General features: G+C 38.3%; 2 protein-coding genes across 6 annotated transcripts in view; one reads left to right on the top strand and one right to left on the bottom strand.

Annotated features, from left to right (window-relative positions):
- Window positions 1-3,510, top strand: part of VPS54 (VPS54 subunit of GARP complex) — a 97,296-nt gene extending 93,786 nt beyond the window's left edge. For all 3 annotated transcript variants that reach the window (XM_020916219.2, XM_020916218.2, XM_070480153.1), the window contains one exon: window positions 2,115-3,510. In XM_020916219.2, the coding sequence (XP_020771878.1) occupies window positions 2,115-2,220 (106 nt within the window). In that variant the 3' untranslated portion in view covers window positions 2,221-3,510. The remainder of the gene's footprint in view (window positions 1-2,114) is intronic.
- Window positions 3,511-4,122: 612 nt separating this feature from the next.
- UGP2 (UDP-glucose pyrophosphorylase 2) overlaps window positions 4,123-26,557 on the bottom strand; it is a 177,412-nt gene continuing 154,977 nt past the window's right edge. For all 3 annotated transcript variants that reach the window (XM_070480154.1, XM_070480156.1, XM_070480155.1), the window contains 7 exons: window positions 13,106-13,291; window positions 11,689-11,822; window positions 10,670-10,967; window positions 9,389-9,586; window positions 8,610-8,852; window positions 5,685-5,789; window positions 4,123-4,580 (listed from right to left, as the gene is read on the bottom strand). In XM_070480154.1, coding sequence (XP_070336255.1) covers window positions 4,473-4,580; window positions 5,685-5,789; window positions 8,610-8,852; window positions 9,389-9,586; window positions 10,670-10,967; window positions 11,689-11,822; window positions 13,106-13,291 — 1,272 coding nt within the window. In that variant the 3' untranslated portion in view covers window positions 4,123-4,472. The remainder of the gene's footprint in view (window positions 4,581-5,684; window positions 5,790-8,609; window positions 8,853-9,388; window positions 9,587-10,669; window positions 10,968-11,688; window positions 11,823-13,105; window positions 13,292-26,557) is intronic.

Raw genomic sequence — 26,557 nt, 5'->3', positions numbered from 1 at the left:
TCAGTATTAACATTTTTCATTTTCACTTGAAAACAAAGTTCAGCATTGTTTTTAAATTGGCATTCCAAACAAAGCTTGAGTACCCCTTGATCCCTATCTCCAGTCCTTTTCTCTTTTTCCCAGCCCTTCTGCAGTGTTTCTAGTAAATCTGGTCTATATCCTTCAAGTTATTCTGATTTATTTACCTCTTTATCTCAGGAAAAATATGGAGCTGCTTTATGAATTTAGTTACATGATATTTTGTACATATGCTGCTTGCTTTTTCTATTATTTACTTATGCTGATATATAAAAATCATCCATTTTTTATTGCTTTATTGTATTCTTCCACATGAATCAGCCATATTTAATGTATCCATTTCACCTAGTGATTGATTTTAGGTTATTATTTTTTTCCCTTACAATCATGCCACAGTGAAGATCTTCCCTTATACATGTATAATGATGTGATCTTTTCTTTAGGGTACATATCTAGAAGTGAATCAGATGTACATTTTCACTCCAGTAGGATTTGCCAGAATGCTCTCCAAAGTGGCTGTACCAAGTTTACATTCCCTTTTATTCCACATCTTGCCAGCATTTGCTGTTACATTTTTTAAATTGTTGCCAGTCTAATGGATACAATGGTATTTTGTTTTGATTTGCATTTCCTAATGTTTGTCTTTACATATTTGTCATTCAGGTGTTCTCATCTGTGACTTTTCATATTCTTTGCCCATTTTTTATCTGGGTATTTTTTTCTTGCTGATTTTATTTTTGCATATGCCTTCAAATTAATCCTTCATTGGTTACATATATTGCACATATTTACTTTTTTGTCCTTTTAGCAAACAAAAATTCTCAACTTTGATGTACAGCATATACTTTCTATGTACTTTCTTCTATAGACTATAAATAGTTGTGTTTGTTAAACATAACGTGATCTTTTAAAATGGAGATTTATGTTAATTTTAATTTTTAATGTGGGAAACTTGCCTTAAAAAGACTTTGTTCTATTCTGAGCCTCTGCTGTTAGTTTTAGTGTACTTACTGATCCTATTATTACAGAAAACATAATTTACTCGATTTATGAATTTTAAAGCAGTCTGAACCAGAAGTTTCAAACAAAAATACGGTTGTAACTAAATTCTGCCATGTGACAAAAGCTGAAACCTTAAGCACATAAGTACAATGGTATTTATGACTCTAGTACATAAAAATATCCATATATATGTGTTAGTATACTGTAATGGTCAGAGGGATGGGGTGGAGAGGGAGGTGGGAGGGGGGACCGGGATGGGGAATACATGTAAATCCATGGCTAATTCATTTCAATGTATGACAAAAACCACTGCAATGTTGTAAAGTAATTAGCCTCCAACTAATAAAAATAAATGGGAAAAAAAAATATCCTTGCCCCCTGGTAGTCCAGCAATCCAGACCTTACATGCTTTTTAAAATATCAAAGCTGCATTTCCTCTTTCTTTATAAAATACTAAATGAGGATCTATTTTTTTTCTTTGTGGGCCACATCTGTCAATGTATACGTCTCATCAGACTGGTCCTTATTTCATGTGTGTGGAGCTATGATATTTATCTGAGCCTTCTTTCCAGGAGTGTTTTTTCAAGGATAAGCATTAATGTGACAGCTAAATACTCAAAAGTGTAATTCTTGGCTTTTTGTCACACATTGTTATATTGTCAGGATCAAGTTTTGTATCCAGTAGTACTTACACATGAGTACCAGCCTTTATTTAACTTTTTAAGATGGCACTCAGGAAACCTTGTCTTTCTTTTCCTTGAGTTCACTAGTCACATACACGTATATTCTAGTGACAACTGATCCAAAAAAAAAGTTTACACCATTATTTTTCTGTTTCATACTGTTTTAAGATAAATTTGTGAAACTGACTCCAGTCTTTTGAAAACACTGTTGAAAGAGACAGCATTAAATGATCTAACTATATGATAGTAGGAATCCTGCTAAGAGAAATATATTGACATTTGGTCCCTAGGGCATCCAAATTTTAAATCAGTCAGTCTAGAAGCTAGGATAGGTCTTTTACTTTGTGAGCACAGCTACTTTATTTGAAATGAAAGCATGAGATTAAAAGTAATTTTCTCTCCAATGTTTAGGTTGGTCACAGCAGATGTAGCTTTTTACACTGGAAATCTTCAAGCCTTAAAAGGCCTTAAAGATTTGGACCTAAATATGGCCGAGATATGGGAACAGAAAAGGTGATGACATACTGGAAAACTGGGCAGTTCATCTGACCAGGGGATGTGTGTTTATGATGGAAACATGGACGCCTGTGACTGAAGAACTGAATCTGGAGCCCACAGTGAACCGGGATTGGGGAAGGGGAAAAGGAGTGTGTCAGTGTTGGGAAACTGGGATTCAGTGGGATCTACAAGGAATGCCATTTGTGTGCTTCCTTCAGTGAGGAGTAACTGATCAGGTGTCTATAACATTTTTCATTCTCTCTGGAAACAGACTCAGGTTTCTTTGGACCAAATCCAAAAGAACACATAGCTGTAACACAGCTGTAGTTGACTAGAATGCTCTGTATACTTTATATTAAAAAATGCTTTGCATTTCTTCCAGTGCAATGAAATTCATACGGTGTCCCACTTTATTTAATGATGGTACAATTTAAAATATTAAAATCTTACTCAACCTCTGTAGAAAGTTTTCTCTATGAAAGTAAAGCTGTTTGAAAATTATTTTTTTACAGATCTTTCTATAAAAAATAAACATCTTTTAATTGCTTGGATTTAGGAATTCAGTTTTTGTTTTAGTGACCAATGTTAAGTTTCAGGCTTTGTGTGTTGCAAATTTAATCTTTTTATCACCGCTGTATGTCAGCTGCATAAAAGCCTTCCAGAATAGTCTAAATACTTGAAAGGCTGATCACAAGTAATAATAAAAGAGTAAGATTTTGGTGTTTATTTATGCAACTATTAATTTAAATACTTATCAGATGTGGTATATGAAAGCCTGCAGTTTAACAGCTGTATTTTTATAAAAGCATATATGAAGGGTTGGGGTGTTTTTTTCCTTTTTATTTTTAGAGGCAAGAATACATTTTCATATATTCTGCCTAATCTTGAGTTCTCATTTTAACATTTAGATAACATTGAAGTATGCCCCCCCTTGGGTTCTTGTTTGTAAGTTACTTTCAGTGTGTATATGAACAAAGACCAGGGATAGATAGAACTTTTAAAATAGAGGCTGCTGTGTTGGGGCCAGAAATATAAGGTGATGAGTAAATTATTTAAATTAAAGACTTTTATAATACCTACCTTCAAAATTAGAACTAAATGAAAGTGCCTGTGCCTCACTTCACACCAGGAACCTTGCCTAACCCTGTCAGAGTGCCTAACCTTGTGGTGATTATGTACAATGAAATAGTCTTATTTTGTGCTCTTTGGTTTCCTAAAAGGAAAGCCTGTTTTCTTTCCTTTATCCTTATTACAGAGGTATGTCATTGGTTCTTAAACTGTCTGTCTAAAATAAAGCTGTAAAAAATTATCAGACTTTAAAAGACAACTTTTTTTAAACAGTATACAGTAAATTTTAAAGAAAATAAGCAACTTATTCAAAAACAAGCATGGAAGAACTGAAAAATGTAATTGATACTTAGAGAAAAGCCAAAATTCAAACTACCAGCAGACCTGGATTTGGAAGGTTTATTCAAGAACATTTTCAGTGACAGCAAAGCAGCTTCAAGAAATGAAGCTTCAAGGAAAGGGAACTTTTTATAAAGTTATACCCTCACCCCGCTATACTAGAGAACAAGGGTGTGAGAGAAATGCGCTACCTCTGCCCACCCCACCCCCTTTAGCTGGGAAAAGAAATACCACTTTGTTTCAGTAAATGGAGAGTCTGTGGAAAGCATGGCAGGCATCCCAGTTTCAGAACTAGATGAAAGATACACCTTCAAGTTTAACTCCTATGGAAATAATGATGTGGTTAATTCTCAGAAATGTAAAACCTGGATTTGTTAGGTAACTGGCCAGCGAGCACTTATATATTCCAGGAGCAAATCTTTCAACTGATAGAGTAACTGTTTGGCAAGAGTAAACCAAAATTTTTCTTCAGCATTTCATAAAGTTAGCATTGAAAAGTATGAGTGTACACATGTATTGCTTCACAGCTTTATTTTTGAAATCACAAGCAGTTCAAAATGACCATCATTGAGGCCTCTGTTAAAAGATTTTCCAGCAGAGCTGCCCCAGTTTTAAGATTAAACAATATTGCACTTTCAGGTGAATTAACTTTCAGGATCTTCTTCAAAAAAGAAAAGTATTGCTTCCATCTGTGCTTTTCTTAGACTAAAAGCATACTGCAGAAAACTCTACTTTAAAAATTAACACTGCAGGGTACAGTAACATAGAACAGTACCTGCCTATTTTATAATCTTAGAGGAACTTTTCATTGTAAGAAACTGTTCAGCCCATAATTAGTATAAAGTGTGTACAGTATTTTTCATTTCAGTGGTCCAAGATACGCAGGTTCCCAGATACAATCTTGTTCTCTAATACTGCTCCAGGTGGGATGTCAATTCGGTCACCGTGATTTGCGATGATGATAACCGTTCCCTAAGTGACAGAAAAAACAAGAGTAATTGCAATGGCGAGCTGAAATGCAGTTGATTTTCCTACAGTTATCACGTTTATGTAGAACTTCACTTACAATGGAGTAAGTGTATTTATAAACAACATGAAATATGAAAAACAAATGGCCTGTTAAGGAAAACTGTAATGTGTCCTGTCACAACCCTGGCAGTAGTTCTGGTACCATCTCTGATAAAGAGGCAAGGAGTCTAGAAGTGGGAAGTGGACCCAGTGCCACAGCATGACTGGCCCTTTCAAAGAACTACTTGCAAGGCCACCAGCATTATCTACCTTCAGAAACTACAAGGTGCTTGGTTTTTATCTACATACAGGTTTGTGTTTTTTTTTTTTAAAGAACAGTTTAATGATTCATATTTCATGTCTTAAGTAAAATTGTTTAGATAAGGCAGTATTAGCAATAATTATAAATAAATATATCTATATACCTTTTTTTTTTAAAGATCTTTAAGTCACTTTAATAAGAACACATAAACTCTAGGTATGGAACTTTAAAAAAATACTTGATTAGGAAAAAACTGTTCTATCTTTGGTTCTGAACTTGAATACTCATACCCATAGTCCTTGCTATTTCTTATGCTAGGCTGGAATGATACTCAAAGTACCCAAGCACTGTAGTAATGTGAATGAACATCTTCATACTGATGACATTTTACTTTTAACAGGAATAGATTATAATCAGTATAAATGGAGTTGTTATTTTTTTCTACTTTCAAACAGTCATCTTTAGTGAATGCTAATTTATCAGTGATTCAATTTTAAAGACTGTCATATTTCAATAAAATAGTACCAATTCAATTATTTAATAGTGTTTGCTTTCCATTTGAATGCTATGTTCCACAAAATTCCTATACACAACAATTATGATTATATTTTAACTATGGTGTATATCTATGGACGACAGTATTAATACTAAATATTGTAGTAAGCTATTTCATTTTGAAAATGCATATCTTATAAGCAATCTGGTACAGACTAAGAAGTATTCCTTAAAATAAAGGTAAATTTAGGACTAGATGATGAAACCTGTCTTATAAAACTATAAGAACTCTAATTTTCATCATAACACACCTTTAATGAAACATTCTTGCCAAATGTCACATCTCCTGAAACTGTGAGGTGATCCAGTTCAAGCATATCTGGTATACTTTCAAATCTTCTTAGATAATCCTGAACCTGAAAGAGAAAGGGAAACATAAAAATTGTTTCAAAAATGGGTTAAAAGAAAAACAGGGATTAAATTAACAAGGCAGTTTACTTGAACTGTAAAACATTCTGTTTATGGCCAAGCTCGGGCCTTTTATGGGAAGCACCCTGTTTATTAAGGACTCACTGTGTGAGTAGTGAGAGTTTATATATCCTGTGTAGGAGAGACCAGGCGGTAAACTTTGTCCCCACAATCAAGTGTTTACACTACAGCTGAGTAGATTAGACATTAAAATAGTAATAAGTAAAAAGATAACCACCATGCTAAGAGCCAGGTGAGTGGTTCACATAATCTGGAGTTAGTTGGAAAAGAGATCATCATGGTCTGAAGCAAGCTAGACTGGAGCTGGGCTTTATGACACAGGTAGGATTAAGAAGAAATGGAATACAGTTCTAGAAGAACAACAGCACAAAGTATCAAGATCACTATCTTTGCCTCTTACTTCCTTAGATTTACTGGCACTAGAAATTGTCGTGTATGGCCTTGTTTCCTATTTTGCTGAGAAATACAGAAGCAACAGGAAAATTTACACTGGCCTCTACCACCACCACCCATTTGCTCTGGAGCCCATTACCTGTCCCTCCTAGTTCTGGGGTCGGACCATTTCTATTCCAATGTAAGGCTAACCCTTCTTATGGTTACTGCCCAAAGATACTGTGAAGCAATGCTCCTTTCTCCCTCTTCAGTGTTGCTTCCTCTTGATTCTGTCAATTCCCATCAATGTATAGAACATGCTATAAATTCTCCCAACTTAAAAACAGAATTCTAAAATCTTATATCCCTTTCTACCTATAGATTCATTTTTATGTTTTTCTTTAAGGAAAAACTCTTGAATACGTTTTCTCATTCAGTATCTTCAATTTCTCTTCTGTTCTCTCTTAAATCCACGCCAGTCAGGCCCCAAAACCTCTATACTGTTAAAGCTAATTGTGAGTTCTCACTCATCTTATTTGAGTTGGCAACAGCACTTGACTACAAATGATCAGTTCTTCTCTCGTGAAACATTTTCTTCATTCGGCTTTCAGGCCACACACAAGTCATGGTTTTCTACCCAGTTCTTCATCTGCACCTCCGCAGTCACCTGTGCCGCTTCCTCCACCATATCCGCATCCTCTGGCCTTGGCGTTCCTCAGGGCTCAGTTGTTGACTCCCTACCCTGTCATTAACTGACTCAGCGATCCTTATGGTTTTAAATACCCAGTTATAAACTGACAACTCTCAAATTTACCTTGTTTCTAGATTTTTCTCTGAGCTCCAGACTCATACATTCAGCTTCTCCATTTGAAGGTCCAAGTACACTGTCTCCAAAATTTAACTGTCCATTCTGCTCCCCCTAAACCTGTTCCATCCAAGCCTTCCACACCCTCAGTAAAAGCCAGCTCCACATTTCCAGTCACACAGGCCAAAAACCTTAGAGCCATCCATACTCTTCTCTTTCACCCTCCTACCTAGTAAATCCTGTAGGTACAACTTACAAAATATTTCATAATGTTAACGTTTTTCACTATTTCCCCTGCAGCCACCCTGCTCCAAGCCAGAATTCCAGTGACAGCCTATTCCCTGGTCTCCATGATTCTACCCCTGCTCACCAGATTGGTCACTTCACCCCTCAGTTGACATTCTCCAATGGCTTCTCACCCTTGAGAAGAAAAAAGCCACACTCCCAATACCCAATTACAAGGTTCTACACAATCTGGCCTGTTACATCTCTGATCAACTATCTCCCACCCCCACTGCTCACTTGCTCACTGTGCTCTAGGAACCCTAAAACATGTTCTTCCTCAGAGCAACTAGCGATTGCCCTCTCAACCCCTGTTCTCAAACTGAGACAGCCTAAAGTTCTTGTCTCTTGCAGGGTATGGAAGAGACTAGGAAGGGTGGGAGGCAAGGAAGGGAAGATGAGGCTAGGTGGAAAATGGTTAGTAATTCTATCTCAGGATCTGGGAAGATGGCGGGTCCATGTAGCACCACGATCTTCCCAGCCCGAGCAGGCAGATTAGGGAGGCACCAAAGACACGGAGACTTCTAAAATGCATGATGCTGTCCTGGAAATTCCAACCCGGCCACAGGACCCAGAATCAGCCCATGACTGTGTCAGGGCAGTGCACACATCCGAACCACAAGCAGGACTAGAATAGACTTGGATGGCAGAGGCCACACAAAGGCTAACCCTGTCACTTCATTAACCTCACAGCATTTTATGTGATTAATTTTTTTGGATTCCGCTTACCATATTCCTCCTGCCTAGAATGCTTTTTGCCCCAGATACCTGCATGGTATAAACTTCTCAGGCCACCCGATGTAAAATGTCACCACCACCACCACGTCCACACATTCCCTACTCCTTTATTTAGCATTTACCATCTCTTGGCATATTATACCTTTGACTTACTTGCTTCTTACCCCACTAGAATATCCAGGAAGGCTAAGATTTTTGTCTGTTTTATTTATTGCTAAATACCTAGAACACTGCCTTGTGCATGGCAGAGACTCAATAAATTCTGTTAAACCAGAATTAACATACTCTCACTGATGAAAGCAGTAATGGTCTTAGACGAGATATAAGATATAATATCTTAAAATATAAACATTTTTTACTGCTCTATATAGCAAGCAGTGAAAAAATGAGTTACATCTTCATCTTCTATGGTTGATTTCCTTTAAAAGACATCAAGTTGGAAGAATATAATAGATTAGCATCAGACTCCAATTCACGTGTGTATCCTATCTTTCTAATTACACATTAAGAAATACAAATTCACATGTATATCATATTTATAATTACATACCTTTGTAAAAGAACTGCCTAATTTAACCAAGGGCACTGTAGGAAATTCCCGCTTTTCACTCATTGTCAAAGATCCTGCATTAAGGCTATAGAGGTTTGACATCACAAGCAAGAGATCTGATGTGGTTTTGACAGGCAGAAAACGGCTTCTAGGAACATTAATACCTAGAGAGTTCTCAAAACTTTTAATGGCAGCCCCTACTGCAGTTTCTAACTGAATGACATTCAGGCCTCCATCCAAAGTCTGTAAGAAAGGGAGCAGGAGAGAAAAACAGGTTTTAGTAACTTGGTTCTATATGGGCTAGTTATTTGGCGAGTGGTTTCAGAGATCCACTGAAGGAAACAGAATTTTGAGAGCTGATATCTCTGAAGCACTGGTAGGTGCTTATACATATGTGATCTTTTTCAGCATCATAACTCTCTTGTTCAGTAACATTTCCATTTTACAATAAAGAGCTGAAGGTTCAGAAAACCCATGCAGATGCCTGTGGCCAAGAGGCCTCTAAGTACCAGAGCATAAAGGTTGAGGTAGATCCTCTATTTGGGCCCAGTGCTCTTGCCGCTACCATGGCCCAGGGTCGAGTAAGGACACTATGGATTGCTTGGCAAACTAAGGGATGGGTGTCGACTCTGAAAGAGAGGGCCAGGAACGGAAGAAACTAACTAGGCCAAAAGGAATGACCCATGGACTAGACAGGCCAGAGGCAGTGGACAGCGAGTCTGTGTGTGGTGTGCTGTGAGTGGAACCAGGGAGCCCAATGGGCTGCAACTTTGGCTTACCTTTGGATTTACAATGATTTCCATGTCAATAGCATTCTGCTCCTGCAGTCTTTTAACTGCAGCAAGAGAGATCCATAGGTTGTTTGTGTTAAATATTTTGAATTTTGATACAGATTTGAACTCATCAACATGTGCTTTTGGCACTTGAGCAATTTCCACCAGTCTCAGTTTGCCTTCATACTGAGTGAGTGTCCCACCCTAGAAAGGCAGAGAAGAGTGAGTGCTTCCACACCGCTCCCAATTATAACCACACCACGTTGTTTACAGTCTATGAATGATACAGAAAAGACACTGATGACAAAATCCCCCAGAAATAAAAGGCAATGGCAGTGATTCAATCTGGGATACAAAGTAACACATGTATGAAAGTAGAACCAAAGAAAATAATTCAGGTTGTCAGTTGTTTTATACTCCCTCTTGTCCATAATAAAAGTCCTGGGGGTACATTAGCACTCTCCTCACTTTCCAAACATCTGCTGCAGAAACAGACATTCCTCTTATTCTCACCAAACGACCAATCCTACCACCTCAGACCCTGCTCTGACTACCTGTGGGATAAGGGGAGTAACGTTAAGACAGAGGCGCAAGTGGAAGAGAAGAGACTTCAGAGTGGCTTTAGCCTAGAGGCCCTGAGGTGCAGGAAAAGGGGAATGTTCACTCATATGTGAGGGGGACATTTGTAAGAGAAATAGAACCCAGCCCAAGGACCAGCCATAGTATCACACACTGCCCACTTTTCTTACTCCCTGAAGCTAAGTGGAAAACCTTGTGTACTATTCAATCAAAGGCCAAATATCACCACTAAACATGCAAAATGAAAAAAACTAATTTTTGTTTTGTATAAAGCTTTGTTTTGTAACAAAAGATATTACAGTGATAAAATATATACAGAGAGAAATACATACTGTAGAAAGAGAAGTAAATTTTCATTAAAAGAACAATTAAAAACACTCAAGCATCCAACTAGAAGAATATTAGTGGTTGGAACAAACACAGTGTTTTCACATATGTTTCAGATAATCCTATAAATATGTGTGGAATTGTTTTTTAGTTAAAATTGCCCATATAGATTGTTTGAAAAAGAAAAATGATTTTACTACTATTAAATCTGGATGTATATACACACTGTTATATCAGATAGAACTTAGGGTACTCTAGAACACTATCCCACTCTAGCTTACAGTGATGTTATCAAGTTTCTAAACTTAAAACTTTTCAATAAAGAATTGCAACTGTGAAATGTGAAGATGTAAATCCCCAAAGTGCTTCCTCAGTATTTACCTTTACATCTGCACGGGTTTTGTTTGTGACTTCCATGACAAATTCACAAGGTTTTCCATTGGGTGGGTTCATGAGATGATTAAGAATATAAAGATCCACTGTGGCGCCCAGATTATCTATGTTGGACACAAAAATATACTCTTTTCCTTCTCCTATAAAGGTGTCGAGCAAACCAGAGTTGTAGAAACTGGCATAAATATCTCCATGACCCGGAGGATACCAAGCTTCTGTATTTTCCCCTGAGTATGATACATTCTTTGCTACAGGCAGTAAAGATTCTTTATTAATCCTTGGGTACCTTAAGAAAACAAAATTTCTTTTTCAGTGTCAACTCTGTAGAGTATTCCAGATCTTCAAGTTAAACAATGCATGTAAAGTTAAATCAAATTTCCCTCCTTTTCAGTCCATCATAGCAATTTAATCATAAGTGAATCCATTTAAGAAAACCTCTCATTATCTGTGCCGACCAAAAAACCAGCTTCCTGCATAGTGATATTTGCTGCAAAAAAAAAAAAATCATTCCATGGTTGTTCAGATGGGGAGACACCCCATATTTTTAAGATATTCACATGTCTTATGACTCTTCAAAAGGAAAAACGTATTAAGTAAATTTTCTCAAACTTATTTGGTGGTGGGATTGTTCTTTTCCTTGAAAAAAAGGGAAATGCTCTCCATTTGGGAAATGCTGTCCATTCTCACCAACAGATATATTCAGTGGTGGTTCTCTTCCTTTCCCAGAAAATCAACAGCAGGTTGGTACTCAGGGATGTCTGCTTCTTACCACTTTTGAGAACCAAAATCTCAGGCAGATTCTCTTTTAAGAAATTCAAGTTACATAACCACAGAGTGATTATAACTGCCACATATCTATTAACTAATGTTTAGCCTTTAAAGGCATTAAACACCTGTAGACAGTCTGACACATGTACATCTTGAGGCTGCTCTGATTAAACAAAACAAAGAAGTCCTTCTTTCCCTGAAGTAACATCCCCCATAGTTAATTTTTTTACTCCTTGTACCTGCTTTGATTAAACGTGTAGATTTTCACACGACAGTGATTATACTTCTGTAGTATTTTTTTGGTATCTTCATCCGTGTTAAAAGAGTTCATCAGAACAAGAGGAACATCAGTATCATAGGTTTTGTTCAAGTGCTAGGGAGGAAAACAACAATCAGGTCACTCAGACTTACTATTCTTTTGTTTCAAAGTATAAAGTTAACTCTCAATGGTTGATCACAAAATGTTCATATCATCTATAATAGCAAAATATATAGATTTGAAATAAACTATAACTAGCATCTTTACCATGTACTTGCTCATTAAATCACAATCCTATGAGACAGAAACTACTGTCTGCATTTTATGGATGGCTAAACTGAGGGCCCAGAGAAGTGGCAGGTCAGTGGAAGAGCCAGGACACCCCTCCCAACCCCCACAGTCCAACTCTGGGGCTGTGTGCCCAGTCACAGTGCCCTGTGGCCTCACTGGATGGGCAAACACAGCATAAGTATTTACTCTATGTCCAAAGTACTGTGAGGATGAAAGTACAAATGTTACAAAGATGTCTACCTATTCTCAGGATTCATGTTAAAGACTGTGAATAATACCTTAACTAATATCTTTTCTATCTTTAGGAAGAGCTAAAAGGCAACACAAAGTGTGAAGAAAACACAATCCTAGAAGTCAGACTGCCCCGTGTTCCCTGTTTGATTCTGCACTTACTAACCAGCGAGGGAGGCCTGGGCATAAATCAACCTCTCTGTGCCTTGGTTTCCTCATCTGTAACATGGTGATGATAACAGTGCTTATCTTACAGAGTTGTTGAGAGGAACAAATGAGTCAATTCATGTAAAGAGCTCAGAATGATACTTAGTAAGTGCTGGATAAATGTTAGCTGCTGCTACTGCTATTATAATGATTGCTGGCACCGTATGAGAAACTAGGGATATAGAGATGAAAAAGACAGGGGCCACTGCCCTTTAAGAGCTTATGGTCTATGATTAAGGACTTTATGGTCTATGTAAAAGAGAAGTTAGTGACAATTCTTAGCATCCATGGTGCCCACCCAGATACATGAAAATTCTCCCCAGCCTCCAAAAGGGGGCTAATAAAGTCAGATCATCCCAGCTCTGATGAAGGCTACCCCTAGAGAGAAGGAGGGGAGAGAGGCAGAGAGATCAAAGGAGAATTCGAAGAGATTCAGAGATTCGCACCACAAATGCTATTTAAACATCAAAAGCTCTCACATCACCCTAAGGATTTGCTTTTAGGAACACCAAACCTTTTTTTAACACACTAATAAAGAGAATAAAGATAGCATGCTCCTTGACTAGCTCAAATCCACATCTATTATTTTCTAAGGTAACATTTACAGTAACCTGAAAACTGAAAATCATTTTGGTAGCTCATGAGAAAGGCTCAATGCTCCTACTCACTTCGATTTGCTGAACGGTCAGATCCAGAAAGGTATTCTCGTTCCTCACGCCAATCAGACTCTTTGGGCCTTTACAGCCCATGCTGGTTCCCAAACCGCCATTGAGTTTCACCACCACCAGCTTGTTCAGCACAGAAGATACATTATCAGGTAAGCCCCTGGCCTTTATCTTCTCATAGGGCTGAATCTGAAAAATTTTTTTAAATTATTAAGAGGTTAAACCAAATCAGCACCAAGGTTACTTCCATGTTTCCTTGAAGAGGTTTGCTTTTTCTGTAGAGTTTCAGGTACATTTTCTTTAATATCCAGGGCCCTTCTGGTTCAAAATTTAAGTTCTTATCAGCAACTTCCCTTGCACACAGAAGCAGTTGAGTGGTTCATTTACAGTACCATGGAGCACAAGAGGGGAAAAGTTACAGTCTACAAATATTTTGACTGGCTGGTGAGAACATCCTTCTCTTGGACTACCTTCAAAAGTACTGAATTCTCAGCAAACAGGATGCACAAACTCATTCACATCTGTAAATGTTTCTAGTGTACCATGAGTCTACTTAGGTTCTGGAGAAGTATATAAATGATCACACAGTTCTGGGTAACATACTCCATGCAATTCCTGGAGACAGTGCCAAATACTCAAAGCAAGCTAACAATACCTGCCCTGTTATGGTTTACAAGGGTGTGATTTTTTGGCAATCTGAAAGTTGTTTTTTTTTTTTTCAACAAAAGCAAGTTTGCCTGAAAGAAAATGAGCTGTGTAAACAGTAAAACAAGTTTGAAATGAGCACAGAGGCTTCATCTTCAATTTCTTCCTCACAGGAAAGAACAATGACAGTGGAAGCTCAAATTTTTCTGTTAGGAGAGTCACAAACAAGTCTAAACATCTTACAACAAGAACGGAGCTTTTAAAAAGATCACAGTATACTTTCTATCCATCTACAGAACATTTGTTGTTACTTTTCTTTTATGAAATAGGTTATCAAATGTGCTCTTCAGTTACATCATGGTGGAGAATAAAATACTTAATGGGACTGAAGAAGTAAAACCAGAACTCTTTCATCCTGCAAAACTGGACCTATATTCATTATAAAACAACTCCCCACTCCCTCCTTTCCACCTTTCTACTTTCTATCTCCATGAGTCTTGCTACTCCAGGTGGCTCAGACATGGAATCACAATGGACTTGTCTTTTGTGACTGACTTATTTCACTTAGCACAATGTCCTCAAGGTTTAATTAGCATTCTTTTTTTTTAAAGTGACTTATATGTTTCAGGAGACTCCAAATTAATGCAGATTTTTCCAGACAAATGCTTTCATTTAATAAAGTTGATATTTGTGTATGCAGATCTGAGAGAAGGGGAGACTGATACAAAGAAATGGAATGCAGGTTGACAGATTCTATGGCAAATTGAGCCTTATGTAACTTTTTTATTCCATTTGTAGGTATTAAAATTGAACAGAATACATGTTCTGAAGTCTTAGTTTAATGAATCAGAAAATGGATTCTCTTCATTTGAATTTAAGGAACAGAATACACTCAACTTTGAATTAAAAGATTAAAAGAATGAAAAATAATATTGCAAGTGTAACCATGGTTCTAAAAGTGTAAGTCTGAGAAAATGTTGCTCTTTCAAATACAGGTGATAACAGTACAGAATGGCAGGGCTTAGGGCTGCAGACACTACTCAACACCTGAGTTGTGAATTTTCCATTATCTCTTAGGAATGGGCAGCCTGTCATTTCAAGGCAGAAACTTAAAAAAAAATGTAAACAATGTAAAAAGAAATTTCTTCATATTTAGGTATGCAGTCAAAAGATCAACAGGATAGCATTTTTCACCATTTTTGTCACCCTCCAGACACAGTGCTAAATGCAGCGGAGGAACTGAAATTTTAATTTTATTTAATATTAATGTAAATCAACATACATGGCTAGCAGTGTGTGCTCTGATGGCCTGTTATAAAATATCAACCAAACAATCAGAATTATGTTTCAGTTTGTTTTAATAAAACTGCCAAAATCCTTTTTTTGTTCAATATAACCTTTTTTCTTTTTAACTTCAATGACATTGACTCATATCATCTGTGCAGATGAATTAAAAACCAAATGTCAACCTTGGAGCCTTAAAGTTTCACCAGGAGAGGAAAAAACCCCAATATCACATATATTCATGACAAAACATCTTTGATCCACATATGATAAAGAATATAAAGTATTTAGAGAAAAAAAAGTTTTCTTCACATTAATCAAACTTCAAAACATGCATTTTACTAGAATGCTTTAAGAAGACAGTTGCTTACGACTAAGTGTATGGAGGCTAAACAAATTTTTTCTTGTATCCCCCAAATTTATTCTATATATAATGGTGATCATGTATCCTCCTTTATTCTCTATATAATGGTGATCAAAGGTCTCAGCCTCACAATGATTTTAACACTAGGCCATCTGCCTTCAGCCCAAAGGTATATTAAATACACTTTGGTCTTGATTCAATTTTCCCAAGATTGGTATCTTGAGAACTTCAGTTTAAATTTAAAATGTACTTCTGAATTACCTTTCAAATATTTGGGGTGAAATAAAATAAGCTGATCCAAAAACAATATTAAATTCCAAAACTGAGCTAATGAAGACTTTTGGGCCCAGGTGCAGGCAACTCCCAAGTAGAAACTTCGTTATCATTTAGGTGGGAGCCCAAAATTCTCTGTGAAGTGCTTTATTTAGAACCTTGTAACCCAAGCTAAGTGGGCAGGGAGTCACTCAACACCTACAAATGTCAAGGAACCATGGTTCTTTAGGTGGTGCTTTCAGTAATACCTATTTGTCTTGCTATAATACAGCAGCTAATTAAATACAGGCCTCACTGAAGAACCGACTGTTAACAAGAAAAGGACTATAGAGAGAAAGGGAAGAAGTCACAAGGTGTGAAGTAACAACGTACAGCCAGGAGGAAGATGTCCAGTCATCAAGTCAGCATTGCTATTTGAAGCCTCCACTTTCACTTACATTTCAGCTTAAATCCACCCGACTCCGCACACAGACAGACACAAACACACAGAAAGGCACCAGTCATGCATGGAAGGAAGCCAAGACAGTTTTGGTCTACAGCTTACTGCAGTTTAAATTAGGTGGCAAGCTCAGCTTTCATCACATAAATCACCCCATATATCAATACAAGTTCTCTCTGTTGGTGATGCTGTCCACACCCACCACCAGGGACCTCACCAAGCAATCCCACAGAGCTTGGTTTATTTCCTGAGCCAAAAGGACCTGTGTTAGAAGACTGCTTGGCAACAGCTGAAGTTATGCTGGACACACCTAGCTAGTCACAGGGACATTTTTAGATCTGTCCTCCACATTCCCCCTCTGAGCTCCCCCAGGAGAATGCACAAAGACATCCACTCAGGCAAAGATGGATGGGGTTGGGAGACAACAGGGAGTACCATGCACTGCTGGGTACAGCCTAGATGTTACTCTGACTGTCACTTCAGTCAGTCACCAGTACTCCCCAGATGGCATTAGTGGTAAAGAACCCGCCTGCCAATGCAGGAGAAGTAAGAGACACAAGTTCAGTCCTTGGGTGGGGAAGATCCTCTGGAGGAGGGCATGGCAACCCACTGCAGTATTCTTGCCTGGAGAATCCCATGAGCAGAGCAGCCTGGTGGGCTACAGTGCAAAGGGTCACAGTCAGACAGGACTGAAATGACTTAGCACGCACAGTGCTATCTCTGTGCTTTCAAGCCTGATCACCGTCTTTCTCTTTCTCCAAGACATGAATGGAATTCAGTGTTCTACGAAGACCTCTGTGGCATTGTAAATATACAGCAGGGCAATCTCTACAGGTAAGGTGGGGCAAACCTCGGGAGGCTCCCTGCAAAATGTGCAGGGGAGACAAAGCCACTCATGTTCTCCTCTCACTGGGAGAAAACAATGTGTCAAATACTCAACTTCCTCTGCGGAATGAACAAAGAAAGTAGTTGTGAAATTATGAAAAATCATAATTTAAACAACATTCTTCCCTCTAGGATGTAATCTAGTTTTTCTGCAGAAACTGAAATATTTTTTAAAAGATCTTTTAAAAACTTGTCTACTATGACCTGTACCTTGCCAAGTCTGTTCACAACTTAGTTTCCAGTTAGAAGAAAAGCTGAATTCATTACACAGTCATGGAAACACACTGTTCCCATTAGCAATAGTATAACCCAGTTCTTGGTAGCATATTCGTGCTATTCCTGGAGACACTGCCAAATACCCAAAACAAGCTAACAGTACCTGCCCTGTTATGGTTCACAAGGCTATGATTATTAAGAAAGTTTTTTTTTTTTCCCAACAAAAGCAAATTTTCCAAGAAGAAAATGAGCTATGTTAACAGTAAAACAAGTTTGAAATGACATTCCACATGTACAGGAAGTGTTCCAAGAACATCCGCGTATTCCCTAAACCCTCACTGCACAGCCTCTGCGTACCAAGGCCTGTGCTAGGTGCTCTCTCACTGTGTCTCTTCATTTCACATTTCTAAAGCTAACAACCAAAATCTGGGCCATGTGTACGCTCCAGCCAATTACCTAGACCAGAGACTTGTTTCTTGTTCAGGAAAAGCTGGCAAATCACATACATTATCACATGATCCACCAGCAGACTTGCCAACACCTTGTCAGCCACCGAGATAAGCTCAGCTCCTATTCACAGGGTGAGCAAAACCATCCCCTACAACAGCGCCCTCGACCATCTGCCTCCAGAATGGATCCTCAGGACCTTCCTGCAGCACCACCTATGTTGCTTCCCCTTCCTTCTGGTCACAGAATAGCTGTCCCCTGCCCCAAAGTAATCTCTCTACTAGTGCCCACCTAAGATTCCCACTTCATCAATCTCCCAGCCTCAGAGCCAGCCCTTCCCTATCTATTCCTTTCCATAGACACGAATATACTCAAATATTTTACATCTAAAAGACAAAGAAAATAGCAAAGCAGACACTCACCCCTTTCTGTCCTTTTTCCTCCATCTTCTTAAAGTCAAAGCTCCTTTAAAAAGCTGCTACACTCACCTCTACTTCCTCACCTCACCTCTTTTTCACTCACTCACCTGCTGCAATCTTGTTTTCTCCATAGCTCAGTGAACTGCTCTTACCAAGGTTATTAACATCCTCCTCCTTGCTAAATCTGGTCAATAATAACAATGTTTCTCTTATTAAACTCCAGTGCTCAGCTGCATTTGAGACAACTGACCACTCCCTAGACCTTGAAATGCTTTCTTCTTGACTTCTGAAATGCCACATTCTATTTTCCCTCTCTTTCTGCCTGTTCCTTTTCAAGTTCCTTCTAAGCAGACTTCCTCTTTCTGGAAATCTGCTCCTGTCTGTGGCACCAGGACATACTCAACTGCCAAGCCCAGAGCCTGCTCACACCTGACCAATGACCGAGGCCCGTCAGCCTCAGGAAACGGTCTCTTGCCACGGCTGCCATCCCACCTACCTCTCATCAACGCAGTGACCTCCGATCACCTTAAATCCCTCCACCTTGGGGAGGTGGAGGTGGAGGTCACCTTAACCTCCACCTTGCAGGTGGTGATCTTTTGGAAAAGAGAATTTGAAGATGTTTCTCTCCTGATTACATCATTCACAAAACAAAGCAATGACACAGCATAGCAGAGATTATTAGCTGCCTACCTCAATGCCATTCTCCCCCTCCCATTTTAGAACCCTGATTTTCAGCTGGGCACATCACCACCCCAAATAAAAGATCACATGTCCAGCTTCGCGTGGAGCTATTTGTGCCAAAGTCCTGGTCACTGAGATTAACTGGAAGTGAGCTGAAAGATTCCCAGGAAGTCTCTGTGAAAGGGCAGGGGACAATCTGCCCTTCCTCCTCCTTCCTGCTGTGTGGAACGAAGACACGGTGACTAGAGTTCATTCAGGCGGCCACCGGGGACCGTAAGGAGATGTGCTGAGGATGGCAGAGGGGCAAGACAATACATGTGAAGTGCTAAGCAAAGTGTACGGCCCACAGGAAGAATACAAGTGCCCGCTGTGCTAGCACTACATCACCAATTCAGATACATTCTCCACCCCACCACACATTTTATCATTTCTGAAACCAGGAAGAATCACACGGCCACTGCGATCTTATCAATTGTTGGCACTTTTTCCCTTTCCCAGCAGTACATAAAAGGTACACCTTATAATCAGTGGCACAAATTTCATAAATATGATATTGAATCTCTCTTTCTGCTCCAAGTCACCAACCAGCTTAGCAATCTCCCAGGTACGGGTTCTACCTCATCACTCTCCAGTTATGTGTAGCCTGAGGGTAGTTTCAAGACAAGGGTCAACAAACTATAGCCTGTGGGACAGCTGGACCTACGGCCTGTTTTCACAGAGAGTTACTGGAAGGCAGCTGCTCCTGTAAGTTTACACAGCGTCTTTGGCCGATTTCACGGTACGGTGGCTGAGGTGAACAGTTGTGACAGGGGCTGGACAGCCTAAAATATTCACCATCTGGTCCTTTACAGAAAAGGTCTGCGAAATGCTGGTTTAAGACAGTCTTCCGTGGTGATAAAAACCCAAGTTTTGATAACATGTCTGCCTGTTCAAACTCTGCTCCTCCTAAGCCTCCGTGCTGGCTCAGGACTTCTCAGGATGGCCAGGGAGCTGAAGCCGCCACGGGCGATGTTGGCCTGTGGCGCCAACAGCACAGCCACAGAACAATTCCCCCGGGGTTTTTTCACCTCCTCATATTCAGCCAGGAAAGCAAAACCAAGGATCTGTAGTTGGCAGCAGAACTCTGGCAACTTTCAAAACAACAGAAAGAAAACTTAAGATTAAAAAGACTTTTACCTACTCACATGAGGTTCGAATTAGTAGAGACAGAAAGCAGAATGGTGGCTGCCACAGGCTCGGGGGAAGGGGAAAGGGGAAGTGGTGTTTAATGGGTACAGAGTTTTGGTTTTGCAAGCTGAAAAAGTTCTGGAGACTGCACAACAAGGGGAATATATTTAACCCTACTGAAGTGCACACTTAAAAATGGTCAAGATGGTAGACTTTGTTGAGTATTTTACCACAATTAGAAGAACTTTTTAAAAAGTCAGTCTTCTGTGTGCATGTACATGTGCAGCTATACATATACACTCTGTCAAGGCGTCAGAGAACCACAGAACAAAATCACTTTTTGTTACCCTCATGTGACCAGGAGTGAATCTGACAAAGCCCTCACTTCCTGCTCCAGGTACTACCAGCTGCTATCAGTAATTATTACACTGCCTCCCAATTTGTCTGTCTGGTGCTCCGTACCTGTTAATGGCTGTAAACTCCAGGAAAGCAGTACCAGCCGTATGATACCCCTTTACCGTATCCATCACCTTTAATTATGTGTCATGCTCATTAGTAGTACTCATTTGTTGAGTAGATAAGTCAGTAAATGAATGGAGCAAAGAGAGCTGTTACTAAATGAAATCTATTCCCTGGAACTTATTTCTTATCTTATTAAATACTAAGTGTCAAACAACGGTGGTGTCATCATAATTAGAAAGCTGATTACAAACAACCACTATTTTAATTTTTAAAAAGTACTGAATTAGAATACATCACATACAATGTTCATAAAGAAAACCTAAATCTAAAACTATGCTCTGCATAGAAGATAATTTTTATAAGCCATAATTTAGTGTCATAATTAAAAAAGATCCCTCTATGATAAAGAAACAAATAGAATGATCACATACTAAAATTATAAGCTGAGCCTGGAAAAGTACATTTCCTAAGAAAGTTCTTTTGTCTTCTTCCACTTATAAACTATAAAAACACAGGACAAACTATCAAATCAGGTATGTATTTTAATTTTGCTAGATATTAATTCCTACATCTTTTGAGTCTTTTAAATTAATTTTAATTATTCTAAAGTATATGTCAAAGAGACCTACAGACAGGAAAACATGAAGGTAATTTTTTCAGTAATAGAAGAAAACCAGCTGTCCTGTTCATACACTGAGTCTACACATATCCAAAAGCAAAAATCTGTAACAGAGAGCAAGTAAACAGGTCCTTTCAAAGAATAAATCAGAAGTCTTGGCAACAACACTGTTTTCTAAACAGTTATACTCATCAGGACCAAACCAACAATTCACATACATACAATATCCTTCACTACAATCTGCTATCTCAGTTACTAAAGTTGACATTAGCCAAAATCTCAGAAAGAACCAGAAGCCAGATTCATAAAAATCATTTATTTTCCTCTTAAGTCTCATATTGCCCTCTCGGGGGAGCCAAACTTGAATACTGGGCCTTTTTGTTATATAAAGGTAATGATCATAGCAACTCAAATCCAATAACCAACAACTAATACAAATAAGCCAAAGGAAAAAAATCAACCTAAATATCAAATAAAATTTTTAAAACATTTTTCATCTCAACTGGCAAACAGTTTTAAAAATAATAATACTTATTACTTTAATAAATGTAGCAAGGCTGACAATAAAATAGCTTGTAGGTCTCTACCAAACGCTAGTTCAGAGAGGCCTTTCTCTCTTCTGCCGATTCCAGCTACATCACCTCTACCCCTCACTCCCGGTACCCTTACCTTTCTTTTTTCATGTCATTTATCACTACCTGAAATTACATATCTTTTACTGTCTACACCTCTACTAGAGGTTTCTAGATACTAGAAACTAGGTGAAGGCAGGGCTTTATTAGTATGGTTCTCTACTAAAACACAGTTGGCACTCAAAATACAGCTCAAAATTAATGTGAAGAGGAGTACAAACTGGAAAGCAATTTGAAATGCCTACCCAGAAATTTAAAATAAGTTTAAAGCCTCTGAACACAAAACCACTTCTGAATATTTATTATTAGAAATAATTCTGAGATGCAAGGATTTACATGTAAGTATATTCACTACAGGGTTCTTATAATGGCAAAAAGGTAAGAGTAACCTACACGTCCAACTATAGGAGACTCTCCGGAAGGAACAGATGCACTGACACACTTGGACAAACTCCCAGCTCCCACATGCCGGACAAGTGTTTCTACTAATACATTCCCTTCAGGTGGTGAGTTAGAGTCATTACCTTATTTCTGACCATTAAAAAATTAAGAAGAAACATTTGATTTCCAAAGTTTGCCATGCCCAATGACAAGTGACCAAAGAATCCTATAATGGTCATCAGCTATCCTTCCTATTTTCACCTAAGCTTTGATAATACAATGCCAAAAACATTTTACAAAGCCTCTCCTGCTCACTAAACCTTACACCCCACAATGAACATACAAATCCTTGAAATACCTAAACATCCACACAGTATAATAATGAGAGCCCAATTCTTTTAATAGCTACCATAGTCCTCTGAAAGAAGGCCAATCCTTCTTTTCTATCTTGAGTTTAATAGATAAAAATTCCATAAATATGGATGGAGTTGCCAGTTAAAGACAATTCTACACATACCCTAGGGCTTTCACTATGTGGATCTTCAATGTAACTCATAGAACAGTAGAGTTAATCATTTTCATAATGGAGAGCATTAGTTTTTTAGCCACTGGAGCACAGACCTCCTATAATCCAGTAAGTTAAAGAATTTCCTAAATTTTATCTCTGCAATCAGGAAAAATCACTAGAGATAGATGAACTTTATTATAACAAAAATTGCAAACTACCAATCCATTTGACACAAGAGAATTACAGGCATGGAAATTATGGTTTACTTACTTGGAATATTTTGCAAAAACTAAGAAACATAGAAAGAATTATTCATGATCATAAATAAAATATATATCAAATTTAAAATACTGATTAAATATACTGGTAAAAATATATTCATAATTAAAGACAAAGCATATTCAAATATGAAAGTTAAAGAATTTTAAAAAGAAATACCATCTGTAACCTTAATACAATTCTGTTGTTTTCACTGTGCCCAGGATAGCACCTGGCATCTAAGAGGTATTTAGTAAATACTTGCTGAACGTAAACATTTATTCAATTCAGGTCAGTCGCTTAGTCGTGTCTGACTCTTTGTGACTCCATGGACTGCATCACACCAGGCTTCCCTGTCCATCACCAACTCCCGGATGCTACACAAACTCATGTCCATTGAGTCGGGGATGCCATCCAACCATTTCATCCTCTGTTGTTCCCTTCTCCTCCTGCCTTCAATCTTTTCCAGAAAACATTTATTGAGTAAATACAAATGCTTTACATGCAGTCTCAATAACAGTCATTAAAATCTTACTTTTATTATGTCTACTTTTTATGAGTGAGGAGACTGAGACTTAGAGCAGTTAAATAACCTGCTGAACATTACGTGGCTCAGAAGTAATGAAGCTGGGATTCAAAACTCTCATCTGTATTCTTGACCTCACTGCCCTTACAGTAAAACTGGAAAAAATAAAACAGTCCACTGAAGGCAGAACGAACTCAGTATGCATCTTGAGGTGGTTTTGTAATGGTGGAATGTATTAATGACTGACACTGAGCATGAGGTAATTTCTCACATACCCACTGACTAAGTATGTGACTAAGAACATTATAGCTCAATAGCGTGAGATTAGAGACTTTCAGAGGCTTCTACCAGTAAGTCACTTGGCAGTCACCCTGCCTGCCAATCTAGGAGTCACAGCAGATGTGGATTCTATCTCTGGTTCAGGAAGATCCCCCGGAGGAGGAAATGGCAACCCACTCCAGTATTCCTGCCTGGAGAATCCCATGGACTGATGAACCTGGAGGGCTACAGTCCGTGGGGTTGCAAAGAGTAGGACATGACTGAGCAACTGAGCATGCATGCAGAGACTTTAAAGTATAAAAAATTGCTCAATACATAATCATTAATGTATAGAAACTAAACTGCAAGGAAGTCACTAGCCCTTATAAAGGGGGTTGAAAAAACAAATACGAAACAGTATTTGAAGAAGCAGTCACTTCTTCAGTGGTGACCAAGAACTACAAGAAATTGGAATTTCTGATACAATTCAGTGAGCGAGCCACTCATCACTTACCTCCTAAAAATACATTTCAACTATCCTGCTGAACAAGGCTAAGAACCTCTCACCTCCTGTATTTTCCAGCATCTTCTTAGCTCAGCCTAATGGATCCCCTCCAAATTGACAATGAATTGCATACATGGTCCCTACTTACCTTGTCTAGTCTCAGTTCTAATGTTACCTCTTCATCTCTGACTTGCTTAGGACTTTCCAACTCCGTGACTGCTCTTTTCCTGCTACACTTGTACCAGAAACTCATCTATCCAAAACACTCTAGGACAGGTAGGCAGTTAATTTAAAAAACAAGTTCAACCATGGAACGATGAAAAAGTTTTAAATAATTAAATTACTTTAGCTTTTTACAAAAAATAATACAATCATTCACAAAGATCTTTTCCTTTGGTATGATATAAATCTGCTGACCAGAGCTGTCAACTTACGTAACCACACCAATAATACACCATCTGTGATTTCCAGTTTCATTTCTTCAAAGTGGACTAAAAACTTAGTCACTGTGAAATAATCTGCATGCAGAAGAATCATTCTAGACTAATTTTCTCAATCTTTCATACTTATCATATCCACCTAACTACCTTTTTTCTTTTAGGCTACTCATCTTTATCCAATTTTCTCAAAGCATTCAACTCAATTTTCATGGAAATAACTTTTTTAAGCCCATTTCATTGGTGTACATAAAATTAATTATATCATTACAAAAATATAACTAGTATTAACAAGTTTGGGAACAAATTTGGTGAACAAACTACTCCACTTCGTAAGACAGAACTTATAAAGAATAGATCCAAGCATTTACAGAAAGTGGTGAACACCAGCTAATCTCTCTAGGACCAGAAGCTAGTTAGTGAACTGTCTCTGAAACTACCTTCATAGCTTTTGTACTATAACCACATCTTTTTGTAAACTGAGAATTCCCCACTAAACCAAAAATTCAAAAAATGCATGCCTGTGTTGTTGATACCTTTAACCCTCCAGGCAGCTGCACAGAGCCTGAGGCAGCAAGAGCCCTCCTCCTAGCTAAACAGACACTCACAGTTACCAGATTCGTTTTCTGTGTATGTCATTACACGGGAAAGGTTGGGAAGCACTGCACAGAGTCGTAAGCTATTTAAGAGAAGTGACTGTCTTTATTTTTGCATTCCCAATAATAAAATAGTGGACATTTGATAAATTCGTAGAATAAAAGTAATAAGTAAAAGAGACCCTTCATAGCCTGTCACAGTGACTACAGGTAAACAAAAAGACGTCAGCCAGGGAGACAGACGTGACCATTGACCTTAGCATGGGTCAGGACAGCAACAAGGGGAAATGAGCCTTTAGAATAATCTTATTTACTTACAAATTTCTAAGTTTTTTCTCTCCCACCAGAATGAAGCTCCAATGAGTGTTGGGCCCTTGTCTATCTTGTTCACTTGTATACTAATACTGAGAAAAATGCTTACCACTCAGTAGCCATGTAGCCATTTACTAAATACTTGTTAAATGTGTTGCTGTTAGAATTTCAAAGTGAGGAATTTGAAGCTCTAAGGGGAGAGATAGAAGCTACTCAACAGTTCTGCTCAAGGAAAGGGAGTAATGATAGAAAAGCCATGCTTTAAAGGCTTTCAAGTTCCTTTCAAAACATGGATGCCAACTGGTGACTGCTCTATAACACATCAGGGTGGTTAAGAGCTTGCGCTCAGGCAGATCTGGACCTAAATTCTGTTTCCGCCCCTGACTTCTGTTTCTGCCTCTTACTTAATAGCTAAGTAAACCACTCAGTCTTGGAATTTTCTATTGTGAAACAGAGATAACAGTGAGCTCCTACAGTCATTTGAAGATCTTATAAGAAAATGCACATGAAACAATGCTTGGCACATTACTGTAAAACAGATGTCTGCTGTTACTGCTATTATTACTGTTGTTGATAAGCACACGAAGTATACCACATTCTGTGCACTAGGGGTGAAGAGAGGACTGTACTCCTTGAAGAGCTCCATTATCATTACTAAGGGATACCAAAGAACCAGATCTTTGGAGTCTGTCACCTGGTTCATATCATGGATTCCTTTTGTTCAGACAAGTCACTAACTCTGAATGTCAGTTTCCTCTTTTTAAAACGAGCATAGTAATAGCATCTATCTTCCAGGTCTGTTATGAATATTAAATGAGATCATGAACACAAAGGATTCACTACATCTGACATAACATGTACCCTAACATGACACTAAGCATTAACTATAGAATATACAGCTGTGCAGACACAGGTTTTTAAAAGGTTTTTAATGAAAAATGTTTAAAGCTTTGCTTCATTAAAAAATGAAAACTTCTAGAATGGTGTTTGTTTCATGCTCTTTTGAAATAATAGAAAACTTTCCAATTTCCCAAGGGCTTTAGGACGGTATATAATGAAGACACTTTTCTTCCACAAGCCTATCTATAAGAAGAAATCTTTTGGCTTATTTCCAAGATGGATGGCTTATTTCCACCTTTTT

Source organism: Odocoileus virginianus, chromosome 2 (assembly GCF_023699985.2).
Source record: "Odocoileus virginianus isolate 20LAN1187 ecotype Illinois chromosome 2, Ovbor_1.2, whole genome shotgun sequence".
Taxonomy (NCBI): Eukaryota; Metazoa; Chordata; class Mammalia; order Artiodactyla; family Cervidae; genus Odocoileus; species Odocoileus virginianus.
Note: the sequence above shows the minus strand (reverse complement) of the source record. Positions and strands in the feature narration are given on the sequence as shown.